Source organism: Scyliorhinus torazame, chromosome 3, assembly GCF_047496885.1.
Source record: "Scyliorhinus torazame isolate Kashiwa2021f chromosome 3, sScyTor2.1, whole genome shotgun sequence".
Lineage (NCBI taxonomy): Eukaryota > Metazoa > Chordata > Chondrichthyes > Carcharhiniformes > Scyliorhinidae > Scyliorhinus > Scyliorhinus torazame.
In genome coordinates, this window is record NC_092709.1 from 364,265,585 (window position 1) to 364,284,013 (window position 18,429).

The 18,429-nt window shown below is 49.2% G+C and overlaps 1 protein-coding gene across 5 annotated transcripts in view; it reads right to left on the bottom strand.

Annotated features, from left to right (window-relative positions):
- LOC140409368 (disintegrin and metalloproteinase domain-containing protein 12-like) overlaps nt 1-18,429 on the bottom strand; it is a 653,965-nt gene that overhangs the window by 70,252 nt on the left and 565,284 nt on the right. For 3 of the 5 annotated variants that reach the window (XM_072497812.1, XM_072497811.1, XM_072497809.1), the window contains 3 exons: nt 17,064-17,178; nt 8,804-8,878; nt 2,906-2,980 (listed from right to left, as the gene is read on the bottom strand). In XM_072497812.1, coding sequence (XP_072353913.1) covers nt 2,906-2,980; nt 8,804-8,878; nt 17,064-17,178 — 265 coding nt within the window. The remainder of the gene's footprint in view (nt 1-2,905; nt 2,981-8,803; nt 8,879-17,063; nt 17,179-18,429) is intronic. The other 2 variants (XM_072497813.1, XM_072497810.1) reach the window with 1 other exon arrangement.

Here is an 18,429-nt window from a genome sequence, read left to right on the forward strand (position 1 = left end):
ATCTGCCTTACCCGTAATACTTCTTGCATTAAAACATATGCACTTCAGGCCACCAGACCCGCTGTGTTCAGCAACTTCTTCCTGTCTGCTCTGCCTCAGAGCCCCACTGTCCCTATTTCCTAGTTCTCCCTCAATGCTCTCACCTTCTGACCTATCGCTCCCGTGCCCACCCCCATGCCATACTAGTTTAAACCCTCCCGTGTGACACTAGCAAACCTCGCGGCCAGGATATTTATGCCTCTCCGGTTTAGATGCAACCCGTCCTTCTTATATAGGTCACACCTTCTGTACTTAAGGGCAGCACGGTAGCACAGTGGCTAGCACCGTGGCTTCACAGCTCCAGGGTCCCAGGTTCGATTCCGGCTTGGGTCACTGTCTGAGGGGAATCTGCACATTCTCCCCGTGTCTGCGTGGGTTTCCTCCGGGTGCTCCGGTTTCTTCCCACAGTCCAACAAAGTGCAGGTTAGGTGGATTGGCCATGATAAATTGCCTTTAGTGACCAAAAAAGGTTCGGAGGGGTTATTGGGTTACGGGGATAGGGTGGAAGTGAGGGTTTAATGTGGGTCGGTGCAGACCCGATGGGCCAAATGGCCTCCTTCTGCACTGCATGTTCTATGTTGTTCTATTACCATCCCAACCCAGGCCCCAACAGTGACTAGGACACGGGACAGAAACCCCAATATTTTATTTTAATTTTGTCAGACTGTGAGCAAAGGAAACCTCACTCCCGGAGTGATTTCACACAAAATAGGGATACGGTAAATTAAAACAAACTTTATTATTAACACAGTACCAGAATCTTTTCCATAACGCCATAATATAACTTACAATTACCCCTTAAACAATACTACTCAGTGGGGTGATTACAATACCCTCAACCGCTATCTTTATTCCCCGTAAACAACAAGAATAAAAGCATCTTGGCTCTCAATCCACTAACAAATACCACTGGCACTCAGGAATACTTGCTTTACAGAGATGTTCTTTGAGTAAGAGTGATCTCTTGTCACTGCTTTAAAATAAAATCTGACTCCTGTCAGACCCATGCAGAAACTCCAGCTGTAAAAATTACAAATGCTTCAATAAAATATTTAAACAAACAAAAAGAAACTCCAGCTGTATTCCTGCAGAAGCTGTTTTTCAACTGGCTTGCTTCAGCTCGCCCTTGTGCTCAGACAAGTCTGCATCACTTCCAAGACTGTTAATCTCTTTCAACTAATCTGCAATGAGAGCAAATTGCCTGATTTGGTCTCAGCTTCAGCTCGATCAGAACTGAACTACAAATGCTTTCTCAAAATGCCTGAAGCCTTAACTCCACCCAGCAATGACATCATCTCACCAAGCTGAAAACGAATTAATACCCCAGGGAATCCCGTTACTCCAAACAAACCTCCATTAGCCCAAGCTTTTTACAGTGGCTAATAGCACCCTTGGCTCCGAAAAACTTTGTTGTCTTTCAAACTAAGATTTATTTTAAAAGCATGAGTACAGCAGTTAAACACACAGTAACCCAGGCTTTTAACTCTGGCTGCATCAACAACCTAGCATACAAGCATCAAATTCTTATCATACGAGGCGGTTGAGGTGCTGGACTGAGCAGGGATACATGGGGGAGGGGGAATACAAGGCCAGCAGGTACATTTTCTCCAGCCTTATTAGCGGTGGTAAAATACCAGTGCCAAAGGAAGGAAGCAATTTATGTCGATTAACTGGCGAGTGAGCCACAGGCGAGGGAAATACCGAACACATTCCCTGCCACTCCTAAAATCACAGTGGGTAACAGACACAGCATTGCTGCCCTGGCACCAGTCTTTGACATGGCATACCTGCCAGTCTGATCCCTGGGAAGGGGCGACTTTTCACCCCATGTCTCAGAATCACAAGTCCAGTAAAGCAACCTGCAGGCTCTCCGAATTGTCCACAATATTCCTGCAGAAGCTGAACCCACAAAGTTCGAGCATGAATTAGTAGCTTTAGAATAGAGGAGCAGGGTAGGAAAGCAAAGTAGCTCAAATGCTTCGATAAGTTTTAGCAATTTGCCCTGTTACAGTCAGGGATGTGTATAAATGGACACCGTTGATGATGGGGAGATTTTGGGCTGGATTCTCCGCAGACCAGCCCCGTCCGTCCGCGAATGATGCCGTGCAGCTGGGGGGCATTGCCAGAGGCCCTCCCAGTGATACACCGCTCCCAACCGGCCGAGTTCCCGACGGCGTGGAACTAATGTGGTCTGGCTGGTCGGGACTCTGACGTGCCGGCTGCGGACTCAGTCCGCGGCCGCTCTGGTGGGAGGCGTGGGGATCGATCATCGGGGGGGAGGGGGCGGCCGGGGCAGCGATCGAGTCGGTCCGATGCAGCGGCGCGTGGTGAATCGTGGGTGGCCGAGATTGACGGTGTTGGTCTGCGGTGTAAGCCTGCCATGGCGCTTGGCGTGGCCGCTGGGGGCCGTGCGCATGCCGGACTCGGAACCGGATGTGCTGGGTCCCGTAACCGCACCCAAAGCTGCGGGAAGCTTCCCGGGACGCTGCTACACCCCTGAAGGGAAGGGAATCGGCTTATATTTTTTGCAGGGAACTAGGGAGTGCAACGCCTGCATTTCTACGCCTGCGTGGGGACAGAGCCCCATTTTGGGCAAATCCAGCCTAATATCTTCCCACGATCCTCCCAAAGTGACCACTTCACATTTCTCTGCATTGAACTCCGTCTGCTGTGCGACTGCACATTTCCCCATCGTGTGTGTGCCACCCTGAAACCCCACATCACTATTCACTACTTTACCAACTTTTGTAACATCGGAGCACTTAATCACGGTACTCGTTATACCTCGATGGGCCGAGTGGCCTAATTCTGCTCCCATGTCTTGTGGTCTATTACATGTGGAGATTCATTGGGAGAGGATTCTCACCCGGGATTTCTTGGGTGCTTTTTTGGAATGCTGTGGTGATACTCTTCTCACTTCTCGTGGTCTCCGGCGATCTGACTGCAAAAGAAAATGAGAAATGAATCCTCAGTAAATTGGATGTGCTGTGTTCCTGCACAGGCACACTGGGAGATTGGGAACGTGCTGTGTTCCTGCACAGGCACACTGGGAGATTGGGAACGTGCTGTGTTCCTGCACAGGCACACTGGGAGATTGGGAACGTGCTGTGTTCCTGCACAGGCACACTGGGAGATTGGGAACCAGGCTGGGATTAGTTTGGTCGTCACCTTCTTCTTGTTTGGTGATTACTCGATTCTAAGTCTGATTATCCACCTGAGAAAGTCGATGTTACCGATCATGGGCTCTGTGGGTTCCTGCAAGGCTGATGAGCAGGTCCCAGAGCAGCATCGTCGACCATGACAGGTGTCTCTGAAAGGTGGGATCAGTCCTTGAACTCTAGATCGCTGGTATTCCTTTCTCAGACTACTTTTCCCAGCCTCCTCTTACCATCGGCTGTTCTCAAAGAATTGTGTCCCTTCAGTCAGGACATTCCTCCCAAGTAGGTCACTTCTGAGCCAGCGTCTCCCAGGCGTGTTGCATTCCTTGAGGCAAACCTTCAGGGTGGCCTTGAAGCGCTTCCTTTGTCCTCCTCTTCTTCTGAAGCCTTCCTTGAGTTGGGCAAGAAAGATTTGCTTTGGGTGACACATTGATGTAGTGGGTATGGCAGGGGGGTGGGCACGGGAGCAATAGGTCAGAAGGTGAGAGCATTGAGGGAGAACTAGGGAATAGGGACAGTGTGGCTCTGAGGCAGCGCAGACGGGGAGAAGTTGCTGAACACAGCGGGTCTGGTGGCCTGAAGTGCATATGTTTTAATGCAAGGAGCATTACGGGTAAGGCAGATGAACTTAGAGCTTGGATTACTACTTGGAACTATGATGTTGTTGCCATTACAGAGACCTGGTTGAGGGAAGGGCAGGATTGGCAGCTAAACGTTCCAGGATTTAGATGTTTCAGGCGGGATAGAGGGGGATGTAAAAGGGGAGGCGGAGTTGCGCTACTTGTTCAGGAGAGTATCACAGCTATACAGCGAGAGGACACCTCAGAGGGCAGTGAGGCTATATGGGTAGAGATCAGGAATAAGAAGGGTGCAGTCACAATGTTGGGGGTATACTACAGGCCTCCCAACAGCCAGCGGGAGATAGAGGAGCAGATAGGTAGACAGATTTTGGAAAAGAGTAAAAACAACAGGGTTGTGGTGATGGGAGACTTCAACTTCCCCAATATTGACTGGGACTCACTTAGTGCCAGGGGCTTAGACGGGGCAGAGTTTGTAAGGAGCATCCAGGAGGGCTTCTTAAAACAATATGTAAACAGTCCAACTAGGGAAGGGGCGGTACTGGACCTGGTATTGGGGAATGAGCCCGGCCAGGTGGTAGATGTTTCAGTAGGGGAGCATTTCGGTAACAGTGACCACAATTCAGTAAGTTTTAAAGTACTGGTGGACAAGGATAAGAGTGGTCCGAGGATGAATGTGCTAAATTGGGGGAAGGCTAATTATAACAATATTAGGCGGGAACTGAAGAACATAGATTGGGGGCGGATGTTTGAGGGCAAATCAACATCTGACATGTGGGAGGCTTTCAAGTGTCAGTTGAAAGGAATACAGGACAGGCATGTTCCTGTGAGGAAGAAAGATAAATACGGCAATTTTCGGGAACCTTGGATGACGAGTGATATTGTAGGCCTCGTCAAAAAGAAAAAGGAGGCATTTGTCAGGGCTAAAAGGCTGGGAACAGACGAAGCCTGTGTGGCATATAAGGAAAGTAGGAAGGAACTTAAGCAAGGAGTCAGGAGGGCTAGAAGGGGTCATGAAAAGGCATTGGCAAATAGGGTTAAGGAAAATCCCAAGGCTTTTTACACTTACATAAAAAGTAAGAGGGTAGCCAGGGAAAGGGTTGGCCCACTGAAGGATAGGCAAGGGAATCTATGTGTGGAGCCAGAGGAAATGGGCGAGGTACTAAATGAATACTTTGCATCAGTATTCACCAAAGAGAAGGAATTGGTAGATGTTGAGTCTGGAGAAGGGGGTGTAGATAGCCTGGGTCACATTGTGATCCAAAAAGACGAGGTGTTGGGTGTCTTAAAAAATATTAAGGTAGATAAGTCCCCAGGGCCGGATGGGATCTACCCCAGAATACTGAAGGAGGCTGGAGAGGAAATTGCTGAGGCCTTGACAGAAATCTTTGGATCCTCGCTGTCTTCAGGGGATGTCCCGGAGGACTGGAGAATAGCCAATGTTGTTCCTCTGTTTAAGAAGGGTGGCAGGGATAATCCCGGGAACTACAGGCCGGTGAGCCTTACTTCAGTGGTAGGGAAATTACTGGAGAGAATTCTTCGAGACAGGATCTACTCCCATTTGGAAGCAAATGGACGTATTAGTGAGAGGCAGCACGGTTTTGTGAAGGGGAGGTCGTGTCTCACTAACTTGATAGAGTTTTTCGAGGAGGTCACTAAGATGATTGATGCAGGTAGGGCAGTAGATGTTGTCTATATGGACTTCAGTAAGGCCTTTGACAAGGTCCCTCATGGTAGACTAGTACAAAAGGTGAAGTCACACGGGATCAGGGGTGAACTGGCAAGGTGGATACAGAACTGGCTAGGCCATAGAAGGCAGAGGGTAGCAATGGAGGGATGCTTTTCTAATTGGAGGGCTGTGACCAGTGGTGTTCCACAGGGATCAGTGCTGGGACCTTTGCTCTTTGTAGTATATATAAATGATTTGGAGGAAAATGTAACTGGTCTGATTAGTAAGTTTGCAGACGACACAAAGGTTGGTGGAATTGCGGATAGCGATGAGGACTGTCTGAGGATACAGCAGGATTTAGATTGTCTGGAGACTTGGGCGGAGAGATGGCAGATGGAGTTTAACCTGGACAAATGTGAGGTAATGCATTTTGGAAGGGCTAATGCAGGTAGGGAATATACAGTGAATGGTAGAACCCTCAAGAGTATTGAAAGTCAAAGAGATCTAGGAGTACAGGTCCACAGATCACTGAAAGGGGCTACACAGGTGGAGAAGGTAGTCAAGAAGGCATACGGCATGCTTGCCTTCATTGGCCGGGGCATTGAGTATAAGAATTGGCAAGTCATGTTGCAGCTGTATAGAACCTTAGTTAGGCCACACTTGGAGTATAGTGTTCAATTCTGGTCGCCACACTACCAGAAGGATGTGGAGGCTTTAGAGAGGGTGCAGAAGAGATTTACCAGAATGTTGCCTGGTATGGAGGGCATAAGCTATGAGGAGCGATTGAATAAACTCGGTTTGTTCTCACTGGAACGAAGGAGGTTGAGGGGCGACCTGATAGAGGTATACAAAATTATGAGGGGCATAGACAGAGTGGATAGTCAGAGGCTTTTCCCCAGGGTAGAGGGGTCAATTACTAGGGGGCATAGGTTTAAGGTGAGAGGGGCAAAGTTTAGAGTAGATGTACGAGGCAAGTTTTTTACGCAGAGGGTAGTGGGTGCCTGGAACTCACTACCGGAAGAGGTAGTGGAGGCAGGGACGATAGGGACATTTAAGGGGCATCTTGACAAATATATGAATAGGATGGGAATAGAAGGATACGGACCCAGGAAGTGTAGAAGATTGTAGTTTAGTCGGGCAGTATGGTCGGCACGGGCTTGGAGGGCCGAAGGGCCTGTTCCTGTGCTGTACATTTCTTTGTTCTTTGTTCTTTGTTCTTTGTTAACACTGCTGCCTACGGAACCGAGGACCCGAGTTCGATCCCAGCCCCGGGTCACTGTCCGTGTGGAGTTTGCACATTCTCCCCGTGTCTGCGTGGGTCTCACCCCCACAACCCACAGATGTGCAGGGTAGGTGGATTGGCCACGCTAAATTGCCCCTTAGTTGGAAAAAAAATTGGTTACTCTAAATTAAAAAAAACAGCACGAATTGCTTTGACAGGTGGGACTTTGACATCCATCCAGAGAGACCTGGGCGTGCATGTCGACCGATCACTGAGAGTGGCAACGCATGTGGAGAAGGTGGTCAAGAAGGCCTACGGCATGCTGGCCTTCATCGGTCGGGGCATTGAATATAAAAATTGGCAAGACATGTTGCAGCTGTACAGGACCTAGTTAGGCCTCATTTGGAATATTGCGCACAAATCTGGTCGCCACACTACCAGAAGGATGTGGTGGCTTTGGAGAGTGTACAGAAGAGATTTACCAGGATGTTGCCTGGTCTGGAGGGCATTAGCTATGTGGAGAGGTTAGATAAACTCGGTCTGTTCTGTTCTCACTGGAACGACAGAGATTGAGAGGCGACCTGATAGAGGTCTACGAGATTATGAGTGGCCTGGACAGAGTGGATAGTCAGATGCTCTTTCCTAGGAGGTGGGAGCAGGTACGATAGCGGCATTTAAGGGGCATCTCGACAAATATATGAATAGGGTGGGAATGGAAGGATACGGACTCCGTAAGGGCAGACGGTTTTAGTTTAGGCAGGTACCATGGTCGGCGCAGGCTTGGAGGGCCAAAGGGCCTGTTCCTGTGCTGTCCTGTTCTTTGTTCATAGCACATGGCCGGCCCAGTAGAGTTGGTTTAGGATGATGAAGACCATGCAGAGCGGTTGATGTTGCTCCTGCCATTTCCCTGGAAGTTGCCGAGCAGTGAAAATCATGTCCGCCGTTCCATGTTTTGGTCGGAAGCTGCATTGGCTTTGCGGCTGGATTTCTTCAGAGACTGGAAGAAGGCGACTCGCGAGGATTTGGCTGATGATCTTCATGGTGGGTGTAGAGTAAGGAGATTCTTCGATAGTTCCTGCAGTTCATTTTGTCCTTTTTCTGCAAGATGGTGACAATGTTGGCATCCCTCAGGCTGGCAGGAATTTCTACTTTGTCCCAAATTCCCGCCTTCATTTCCCCATTGTGTGTGTGCCATCCTGAAACCTCCAAGTAGCCTCATCACTATTCACTATTTTACCAAGTTTTGTAACATCTGATAACTTAATCATGGTACTCGTTACACCTGAGTGTAGGTCATTTATAACAATTGATCCCAAACCCATCGGGATTGGGCACGTCAAACCACCTCAAATTATTTCCAAGTCATAAGAACATAAGAACTAGGAGCAGGAGTAGGCCATCTGGCCCCTCGAGCCTGCTCCACCATTCAATGAGATCATGGCTGATCTTTTGTGGACTCAGCTCCACTTTCCCGCCCGAACACCATAACCCTTCATCCCTTTATTCTTCAAAAAACTACCTATCTTTATCTTAAAAACATTTAATGAAGGAGCCTCAACTGCTTCACTGGGCAAGGAATTCCATAGATTCACAACCCTTTGGGTGAAGAAGTTCCTCCTAAACTCAGTCCTAAATCTACTTCCCCTTATTTTGAGGCTATGCCCCCTAGTTCTGCTTTCACCCACCAGTGGAAACAACCTGCCCACATCTATCCTATCTATTCCCTTCATAATCTTATATATTTCTATAAGATCCCCCCTCATCCTTCTAAATTCCAACGAGTACAGTCACAGTCTACTCAGCCTCTCCTCGTAATCCAACCCCTTCAGCTCTGGGATTAACCTAGTGAATCTCCTCTGCACACCCTCCAGTGCCAGTACGTCCTTTCTCAAGTAAGGAGACCAAGACTGAACACAATACTCCAGGTGTGGTCTCACTAACACCTTATCCAATTGCAGCAGAACCTCCCTAGTCTTAAACTCCATCCCTCCAGCAATGAAGGACAAAATTCCATTTGCCTTCTTAATCACCTGTTGCACCTGTAAACCAACTTTTTGCGACTGATGCACTAGCACATCCAGGTCTCTCTGCACAGCAGCATGTTTTAATGTGGGATGTATTGGGAGACGTTTCTCACCTGGAGTCTCGCTGGTGCCTTTTTGGAACACTGTGGTGATACTGCGGTCCGTTCTTGCAGGCACAGGTGATGTGACTATGGAAAAGAAAAAAAATAGATGACTGCTCAATAAATTGGATTATCTGTGTCCCTGCTCTGGGACACTCGGAGTTTAAGAGCCAGGCTGGGATTAGTTTGGTAGCAACTATCCCTCAGCATCATCATTTTCCTCAGAATATCCACAGTCAGAAGGTCAGAAACTCTCGGCCTGGTGTCCCAGTCATCCTTCCACTCGACCAGACTGAGACTCTGCCTCAAAGATTACCTCGTGGCATTACCTTCAGAAATTTAAAATGACTTTTGAAACCTCCCTCTTTCTCTCACAGTCTTTCCTCCTTGGCAGTGTGTAGCTGGTTATGAGCAACAAGTATCAGTGTCCGAGCTGAATATTTTTATCATCACACAGATAATGAAGCAGTCCCTGTCCAAATGCAGCAAGACCTGATGATATCCAGGCTTGGGGCGGACAAGTGGCTAAAATCATACGCGGGGGAGTAAAGTGTGCAGAGGACACTGAAAGTCTGCAGAGGGATATAGATAGTTTAAGTGAGTGGGCAAGGGTCTAGCAGATGGAGTTCAATGGTGGTAAAGGTGAGGTCATCTATTTTGGTCGGATTAACAGCAACATGGATGATTATTTAAATGGTAAAACATTGCAGCATGCTGCTGTGCAGAGGGACCTGGGTGTCCTTGTGCATGAATCGCAAAAAGTTGGTTTGCTGACGCAGCAGGTAATTAAGAAGGCAAATTAAATTTTGTCCTTCATTGCTAGAGAGATAAGAGTTTAAAAGCAGGGAGGTTATTTAGCTGTATAAGGTGTTAGTGAGGCCACACCTGGAGTACTGTGTACAGTTTTGGTCTCCTTACTTGATAAAGGATGTACTGTCACTGGAGGGGGTGCAGAGGAGATTCACTCGGTTGATTCCGGAGTTGAGAGGATTGGCTTATGAGGACAGACTGAGTAGACTGGGACTATACTCATTGGAATTTTCATCTTTGCTGACGATACGACCATAGTGGGTCGGATCTCGAACAACAATGAGTCAAAATACAGGAGGGAGATAGAGAACCTAGCGGAGTGGTGTAGCGACACCAATCTCTCCCTCAATGCCAGCAAAACTAAAGAGCTGGTCATTGACTTCAGGAAGCAAAGTACTGTACACACCCCTGTCAGCATCAATGAGGCCGAGGTGGAGATGGTTAGCAGTTTCAAATTCCTAGGGGTGCACATCTCCAAAAATCTGTCCTGGTCCACCCACGTCGACACTACCACCAAGAAAGCACAACAGCGCCTATACTTCCTCAGGAAACTAAGGAAATTCGGCATGTCCACATTAAGTCTTACCAACTTTTACTGATGCACCATAGAAAGCATCCTATCGGGCTGCATCACAGCCTGGTATGGCAACTGCTCGGCCCAGGACCGCAAGAAACTTCAGAGTCGTGAACACCGCCCAGTCCATCACACAAACCTGCCTCCCATCCATTGACTCCATCTACACCTCCCGCTGCCTGGGGAAAGCGGGCAGCATAATTAAAGATCCCTCCGACCCGGCTTACTCACTCTTCCAACTTCTTCCATCGGGCAGGAGATACAGAAGTCTGAGAACACGCACGAACAGACTCAAAAACAGCTTCTTCCCCACTGTCACCAGATTCCTAGAGGACACCCTTATGGACTGATCTGATCTCGTCACACATCTTCTGTACTGAGTAGTACTACACCCTGTGTGCTTCACCCGATGCCTGTGTCTATCTATTTACATTGTGCATCTTATGTTTGCCCTATTATGTATTTTCTTTTCATGTCGGAATGATCTGTTTGAGCTGCACACAGAACAATAATTTTCACTGTTCCTCGGTTCACTTGACAATAAACAAAATCCAATGTTTGCTGCTTTAAGATTTTTATTTGATATAATTGTGGTGAAAGATAATTCGGTGACTGAAATCCCAATGTGGGGCGATGTGGAGATAGATTCTCTACTTAAGAATTCTCTTCAATAGTTTCCCTACCACTGATGTGAGACTCACTGCTCTGTAGTTCCCTGATGTAACTCTCCAGCCTTTCTGAAATAGTGGGACCACATTATCTGTTCTCCAATCCTCTGGCACCTGCTCCCTGGCCAGAGAGGAATAAGAATTTGGGAGAGTTAATCGTGGAGACACAGAAATAAATCAATATTTTGCCTCAGTATTCATAGTGGAGGACACAAGTACCATCCCTACAGGGACGGGTAATTTAAAGGTGATAGAGCGGGAGGAACTTAGAGCAATCAGCATGAAGAGGGAACAGTACTCAAACTCTTGGGATTGAAGGCAGACAAGTCCCCAAGGTCAGATGTCCTCCTTCCCAGGGTGTTAAACGAAGTGGCAGTGGAGATAGGGGATCCATTGGTTATAATATAACATGGGAAAGGTTCCAGTGGATTGGAAAAAGGCTGACATAACACCCTTATTCAAAATGGGAGAGAGGCAGAATGTGGGAAATTACAGAGAAGCTAAATTGCTTACTCCTGCTCCGAGGTTAGATGTTCGAAGAAGAAATATTGACACAGTATGTAGATAGGCCAAAGAGAGGCGAGGCCATATTGGATTTGGTACTGGGTAATGAACCAGGACAGGTGTTAGATTTGGAGGTAGGTGAGCACTTTGGTGATAGTGACCACAATTCGATTACGTTTACTTTAGTTATGGAAAGGGATAGTTTTTTTTTTGCAGGGCAAGAGTTTTATCTGGGGGGGAAAGGCAATTATGATGCAATGAGGCAAGACTTAGGATGCATCGGATGGAGAGGAAAACTGCAGGGGTTGGGCACAATGGAAATGTGGAGCTTGTTCAAGGAACAGCTACTGCGTGTCCTTGATAAGTATGTACCTGTCAGGCAGGGAGGAAGTGGTCGAGCAAGGGAACTGTGGTTTACTAAAGCAGTCGAAACAGTTGTCAAGAGGAAGAAGGAGGCTTATGTAAAGATGAGACATGAAGGTTCAGTTAGGGCGCTCGAGAGTTACAAGTTAGCTAGGAAGGACCTAAAGAGAGAGCTAAGAAGAGCCAGGAGGGGACATGGGAAGTCTTTGGCAGGTAGGATCAAGGATAACCCCAAGGCTTTCTATAGATATGTCAGGAATAAAAGAATGACTAGGGTAAGAGTAGGGCCAGTCAAGGACAGCACTGGGAAGTTGTGCTTGGAGTCCGAGGAGATAGGGGAGGTGCGAAATGAATATTTTTTGTCAGTATTCACACAGGAAAAAGACTATGTTGTCGAGGAGAATACTGAGATTCGGGCTACTAGACTAGTAGAGCTTGAGCTTCACAAGGAGGAGGTGTTAGCATTTCTGGAAAGTGTGAAAATAGATAAGTCCCCTGGGCTGATGGGATTTATCCTAGGATTCTCTGGGAAGCTATGGAGGAGATTGCTGAGCCTTTGGCCTTGATCTTTAAGTCATCTTTGTCTACAGGAATAGTGCCAGAAGACTGGAGGATAGCAAATGTTGTCCCCTTGTTCAAGAAGGGGAGTAGAGACAACCCCGGTAACTATAAACCAGTGAGTCTTACTTCTGTTGTGGGCAAAATCTTGGGAAGGTTTATCAGAGATAGGATGTATAATCATCTGGAAAGGAATAATTTGATTAGAGATAGTCAACACGGTTTTATGAAGGGTAGGTCGTGCCTCACAAACTTTATTGAGTTCTTTGAGAAGGTGGCCAAACAGATGGGTGAGGGTAAAGCAGTTGATGTGGTGTATATGGATTTCAGTAAAGCGTTTGATAAGGTTTCCCATGGTAGGCTACTGCAGAAAATACGGAGGCATGGGATTCAGGGTGATTTAGCAGTTTGGATCAGAAATTGGCTAGCTGGAAGAAGACAAAGGGTGGTGATTGATGGGAAATGTTCAGACTGGAGTCCAGTTACTAGTGGTGTACCACAAGGATCTATTTTTGGGGCCACTGCTGTTACATAAATGACCTGGAGGATGGCGTAGAAGGATGGGTGAGTAAATTTGCAGATGACACTAAAGTCGGTGGAGTTGTGGACAGTGCGGAAGGCTGTTACAAGTTACAGAGGGACATAGATAAGCTGCAGCGCTGGGCTGAGAGGTGGCAAATGGAGTTTAATGCGGAAAAGTGTGAGGTGATTAATTTTGGAAGGAATAACAGGAAGACAGAGTACTGGGCTAATGGTAAGATTCTTGGCAGTGTGGATGAGCAGAGAGATCTCGGTGTCCATGTACATAGATCCCTGAAAGTTGCCACCCAGGTTGAGAGGGTTGTTAAGAAGGCGTACGGTGTGTTAGCTTTTATTGGTAGAGGGATTGAGTTTTGGAGCCATGAGGTCATGTTGCAGCTGTACAAAACTCTGGTGCGGCCGCATTTGGAGTATTGCGTGCAATTCTGGTCGCCGCATTATAGGAAGGATGTGGAAGCTTTGGAAAGGGTGCAGAGGAGATTTACCAGAATGTTGCCTGGTATGGAGGGAAGATCTTGGGGCGGGATTCTCCCCTACCCGGCGGGGCGGGGGGTCCCGGCGGGATGGAGTGGCGGGAACCACTCCGGTGTCGGGCCGCCCCAAAGGTGCGGAATTCGCCGCACCTTTAGGGGCCAAGCCCTCACCTTGAGGGGCTACGCTCGCGCCAGAGTGGTTTGCTGAGTAAAATAAGGGCCCATGGTATTCGAGGCAAGGTACTAACATGGATTGACGATTGGCTGTCAGGCAGAAGGCAGAGAGTTGGGATAAAAGGTTCTTTTTCGGAATGGCAACCGGTGACGAGTGGTGTCCCGCAGGGTTCAGTGTTGGGGCCACAGCTGTTCTCTTTATATATTAACGATCTAGATGACGGGACTGGGGGCATTCTGGCTAAGTTTGCCGATGATACAAAGATAGGTGGAGGGGCAGGGAGTATGGAGGAGGTGGGGAGGCTGCAGAAAGATTTAGACAGTTTAGGAGAGTGGTCCAAGAAATGGCTGATGAAATTCATCGTGGGCAAGTGCAAGGTCTTGCACTTTGGAAAAAAGAATAGAGGCAAGGACTATTTTCTAAACGGTGACAAAATTCATAATGCTGAAGTGCAAAGGGACTTGGGAGTCCTAGTCCAGGATTCTCTAAAGGTAAACTTGCAGGTTGAGTCCGTAATTAAGAAAGCAAATGCAATGTTGTCATTCATCTCAAGAGGCTTGGAATATAAAAGCAGGGATGTACTTCTGAAGCTTTATAAAGCATTAGTTAGGCCCCATTTAGAATACTGTGAGCAATTTTGGACCCCACACCTCAGGAAGGACATACTGGCACTGGAGCGGGTCCAGCAGAGATTCACACGGATGATCCCAGGAATGGTAGGCCTAACATACGATGAACGTCTGAGGATCCTGGGATTATATTCATTGGAGTTTAGGAGGTTGAGGGGAGATCTAATAGAAACTTACAAGATAATGAATGGCTTAGATAGGGTGGATGTAGGGAAGTTGTTTCCATTAGCAGGGGAGACTAGGACCCGGGGGCACAGCCTTAGAATAAAAGGGAGTCACTTTAGAACAGAGATGAGGAGAAATGTCTTCAGCCAGAGAGTGGTGGGTCTGTGGAATTCATTGCCACAGAGGGCGGTGGAGGCCGGGACGTTGAGTGTCTTTAAGACAGAAGTTGATAAATTCTTGATTTCTCGAGGAATTAAGGGCTATGGAGAGAGAGCGGGTAAATGGAGTTGAAATCAGCCATGATTGAATGGCGGAGTGGACTCGATGGGCCGAATGGCCTTACTTCCGCTCCTATGTCTTATGGTCTTATGGTTTCCGCTCTGCCGGCTGGCGGGAAATGCCTTTGGTGCAATGCCAGCCGGTGGCAAAAGGTCTTTGCCGGGCGGCGCATGCACGGGAGCATCAGCGGCCGCTCACGGCATCCCCGCGCATGAGCAGGGGAGGGGGTCTCTACCGCCTCTGCCATAGTGAAGACCATGGCGAAGGCGGAAGAAAAAGAGTGCCCCCATGGCACAGGCCCGCCCACGGATCGGTGGCCCCCGATCACGGGTCAGGCCACTGTGGGGGCACCCCCCGGGGCCAGATCGCCCCGTGCCCCCCACAGGATCCCGGGTGGTGGGGGTCCCAGGTATCTGCTGCTCTTGTCCTTCTAGATGGTAGAGGTCGTGGGTTTGGAAGGTGCTGCCTAAGGAACCTTGGTGAGTTGTTGCAGTGCAACTTGTAGACGGTACATACGGCTGCCGCTGTGTCGGGGGTGGAGGGAGTGAATGTTTGTGGAAGGGGAGCAATCAAGCGGCTGCTTTGTCCTGGATGGTGTCGAGCTTCTTGAGTGTTGTTGGAGCTACACTCATCCAGGCAAGTGGAGAGTATCCCATCACACTCCTGACTTGTGCCGTGTGGATGGTGGACAGGCTTTGGGGAGAGGAGGTGGGTTACTCACCGTAGGATTTCTAGCCTTTGACCTGCCCCGGTAGCCACAGTATTAATGTGGCTGGGTCCAGTTGAGTTTCTGATCAATGGTAACCCCCAGGATGTAGATTGTTGGTAATCAGCGATGGTAATGCCATTGAATGTCAAGGGGTGATGGTTAGATCCTCCCTTGTAGGAGATGGTCATTGCCTTGCAGTTGTGTGGCGCGAATGTAACTTGTCACTTGTCAGCCCCGAGCCTGGATATTGTCCAGGTCTTGCTGCATTTGTGATGTGGAGATGCCGGCGTTGGACTGGGGTGAGCACGGTAAGAAGTCTTACAACACCAGGTTAAAGTCCAACAGGTTTGTTTCGAATCACTAGCTTTCGGAGCGCTGCTCCTTCCTCAGGTGAATGAAGAGGTATGTTCCAGAAACACATATATAGACAGATTCAAAGATGCCAGACAATGCTTGGAATGCGAGCATTAGCAGGTGATTAAATCTTTACAGATCCAGAGATGGATCTCATCAAACTGAGCGTCCGTGAGCAGGTTATTGCTGAGTAAGTGCTGCTTGATAGCTCTGTTGATGATTCCTTCCATTGTTTAGCTGATGATGGAGAGGAGACTGATAGGGCGGTAATTGGCTGGGTTGGATTTGTCCTGTTTCTTGTGTACAGGACACACCTGGGCAATTTTCCACACTGCCGGGTAGCTGCCAGTGTTGTAGCTGTACTGGAACAGCTGGACTAGGGGTGCGGCAGGTTTTGGAGCACAAATCTTCATTGCTGGGATATTGTCAGGGCCCAGAGCCTTTGCAGTATCCAGTGCCTTCAGCCGTTTCCTGATATCACGGGGAGTGAATCGTATTGGCTGAAGACTGTTATCTGTGATGCTGGGAACCTCCGGAGGAGACCGAGACGGATCATCCACTCGGCACTTCTGGCTGATAGCCCTTCCTGTTGATGGAGATTGGGGACAAAATTCTCCGGAAATGGCGCGATGTCCGCCGACTGGCGCCCAAAACGGCGCCAATCAGACGGGCATCGCGCCGCCCCAAAGGTGCGGAATGCTCCGCATCTTGGGGGGCCGAGCCCCAACCTTGAGGGGCTAGGTCGGCGCCGGACGAATTTCCGCCCCGCCAGCTGGCGGAAAAGGCATTTGGTGCCCCGCCAGCTGGCGCGGAAATGACATCTCTGGGCGGCGCATGCGTGGGAGCGTTAGCGGCCGCTGACGGCATTCCCGCGCATGCGCAGTAGAGGGAGTCTCTTCTGCCTCTTCTGCGGTGGAGACCGTGGCGGAGGCGGAAGGGAAAGAGTGCCCCCACGGCACAGGCCCGCCCGCGGATCGGTGGGCCCCGATCGCGGGTCAGGCCACCGTGGGGGCACCCCCCGGGGCCAGATCGCCCTGCGCCCCCCTCAGGATCCCGGAGCCCGCCCGCGCCGCCTTGTCCCGCCGGTAAGGTAGGTGGTTTAATTTACGCCGGTGGGACAGGCAATTTATCGGAGGGACTTCGTCCCATCCGGGGCGGAGAATCGAGCGGGGGGGCCCGCCAACCGGCGCGATTCCCGCCCCCGCCGAATATCCGGTGCCGGAGACTTCGGCAACCGGCGGGGGCGGGACTCATGCCAGCCTCCGGCGATTCTCCAACCCGGCGGGGGGTCGGAGAATCTCGCCCCGGGTCTGTATCTTGGGGAGAATAAAGGTGCACCAAGTGATGAACTTATAACCTGCAGAATGATGCGAGAAATGACTGGAGTCTTTTGGTAACCTCAGACGGAGACCACATGGTGAGCAACAGAGAGAAAGCAGGGAGAGCACAGAGAGTGAAGCTGGACTATTACCTGAGTTGGAGTAGCTCATGGGCCCACTGTCTATACTGCCCCCTCCTCCAGCGACAGCACAATACGGCGGAGACCAGCCATCCTGACAGTGACAGTGGTCTTTACTGTTACAAACCTGGAACAAAATACACAGCAATTCAACTTTCATCGCCGATATTAAACAGATCCAGAAAAGGAAATAATGAAAGATTTTACAACATACAAAACGTTTCAGAGCAAATGCACGCAGGCTTTGGAATCACACGCTTGTGGGAGAAGGGTCCGCAAAATCCAGCCGATCGCCAGAGGGAAGTCCTATCGCCTTCAGTTAGTTCACCAATCCCTTCTCTTCAATATAGTAACTAGTGCGGGGCTGTTCACTGACTATTCTACAGTGCTGGTGAAATAACAACTCACACCGACATTCCCATGCTCCGAAAATCCGAGAAACGTGGATTGCCAAAAGGTAGGTCACATAAAACAGAGACACAGTTGTTCCCCGAACCGAATGAAAACCCCTCAGCTGTTTCTACCCTGAGACGATATGATCTCTATGATCAGGGGTCTGGAAATGTATTTTTCAATTCATTCATTCATCTTCTGAAAGTAGATGTGACTTGGAGCCTCCATGCATTGTGTGCACATTCGAACCTCTGGCAGTGGGGTAGTGGTATTGTCACTGGACGAGTAATCCAGCAACCCATTCTCTGGGGACCTGGGTTCGAATCCTGTCATGGCAGATGGTGAAATTCGAATCCAATAAAAAAAACCTGGATTAAAAGTCTAACGATGACCAAGAACCCATTGTCGACTGTCGTAAAAACCCATCTGGTTCACTCATGTCCTTTAGGGAGGGAAATCTGCCGTCCTTACCCAGTCTGGCCGGCGGCAGCGGTGCGCAGGGGCCTTCTGGGAGGTGAGTAGTTAGTTTAAAAGCACTTACCTTTACAGGAGCAGCCCATTGGATTTCGGCGGCAGCGGTGCGCAGGGGCCTTCTGGGAGGTGAGTAGTTAGTTTAAAAGCACTTACCTTTACAGGAGCAGCCCATTGGATTTCGGCGGCAGCGGTGCGCAGGGGCCTTCTTGGAGGTGAGTAGTGAGTTTAAAAACCTTACCTTTACAGGAGCAGCCCATTGGATTTCGGCGGCAGCGGTGCGCAGGGGCCTTCTGGGAGGTGAGTAGTTAGTTTAAAAGCTCTTACCTTTACAGGAGCAGCCCATTGGATTTCGGCGGCAGCGGTGCGCAGGGGCCTTCTTGGAGGTGAGTAGTGAGTTTAAAAACCTTACCTTTACAGGAGCAGCCCTTTGGATTTCGGCGGCAGCGGTGCGCAGGGGCCTTCTTGGAGGCGAGTAGTGAGTTTAAAAACCTTACCTTTACAGGAGCAGCCC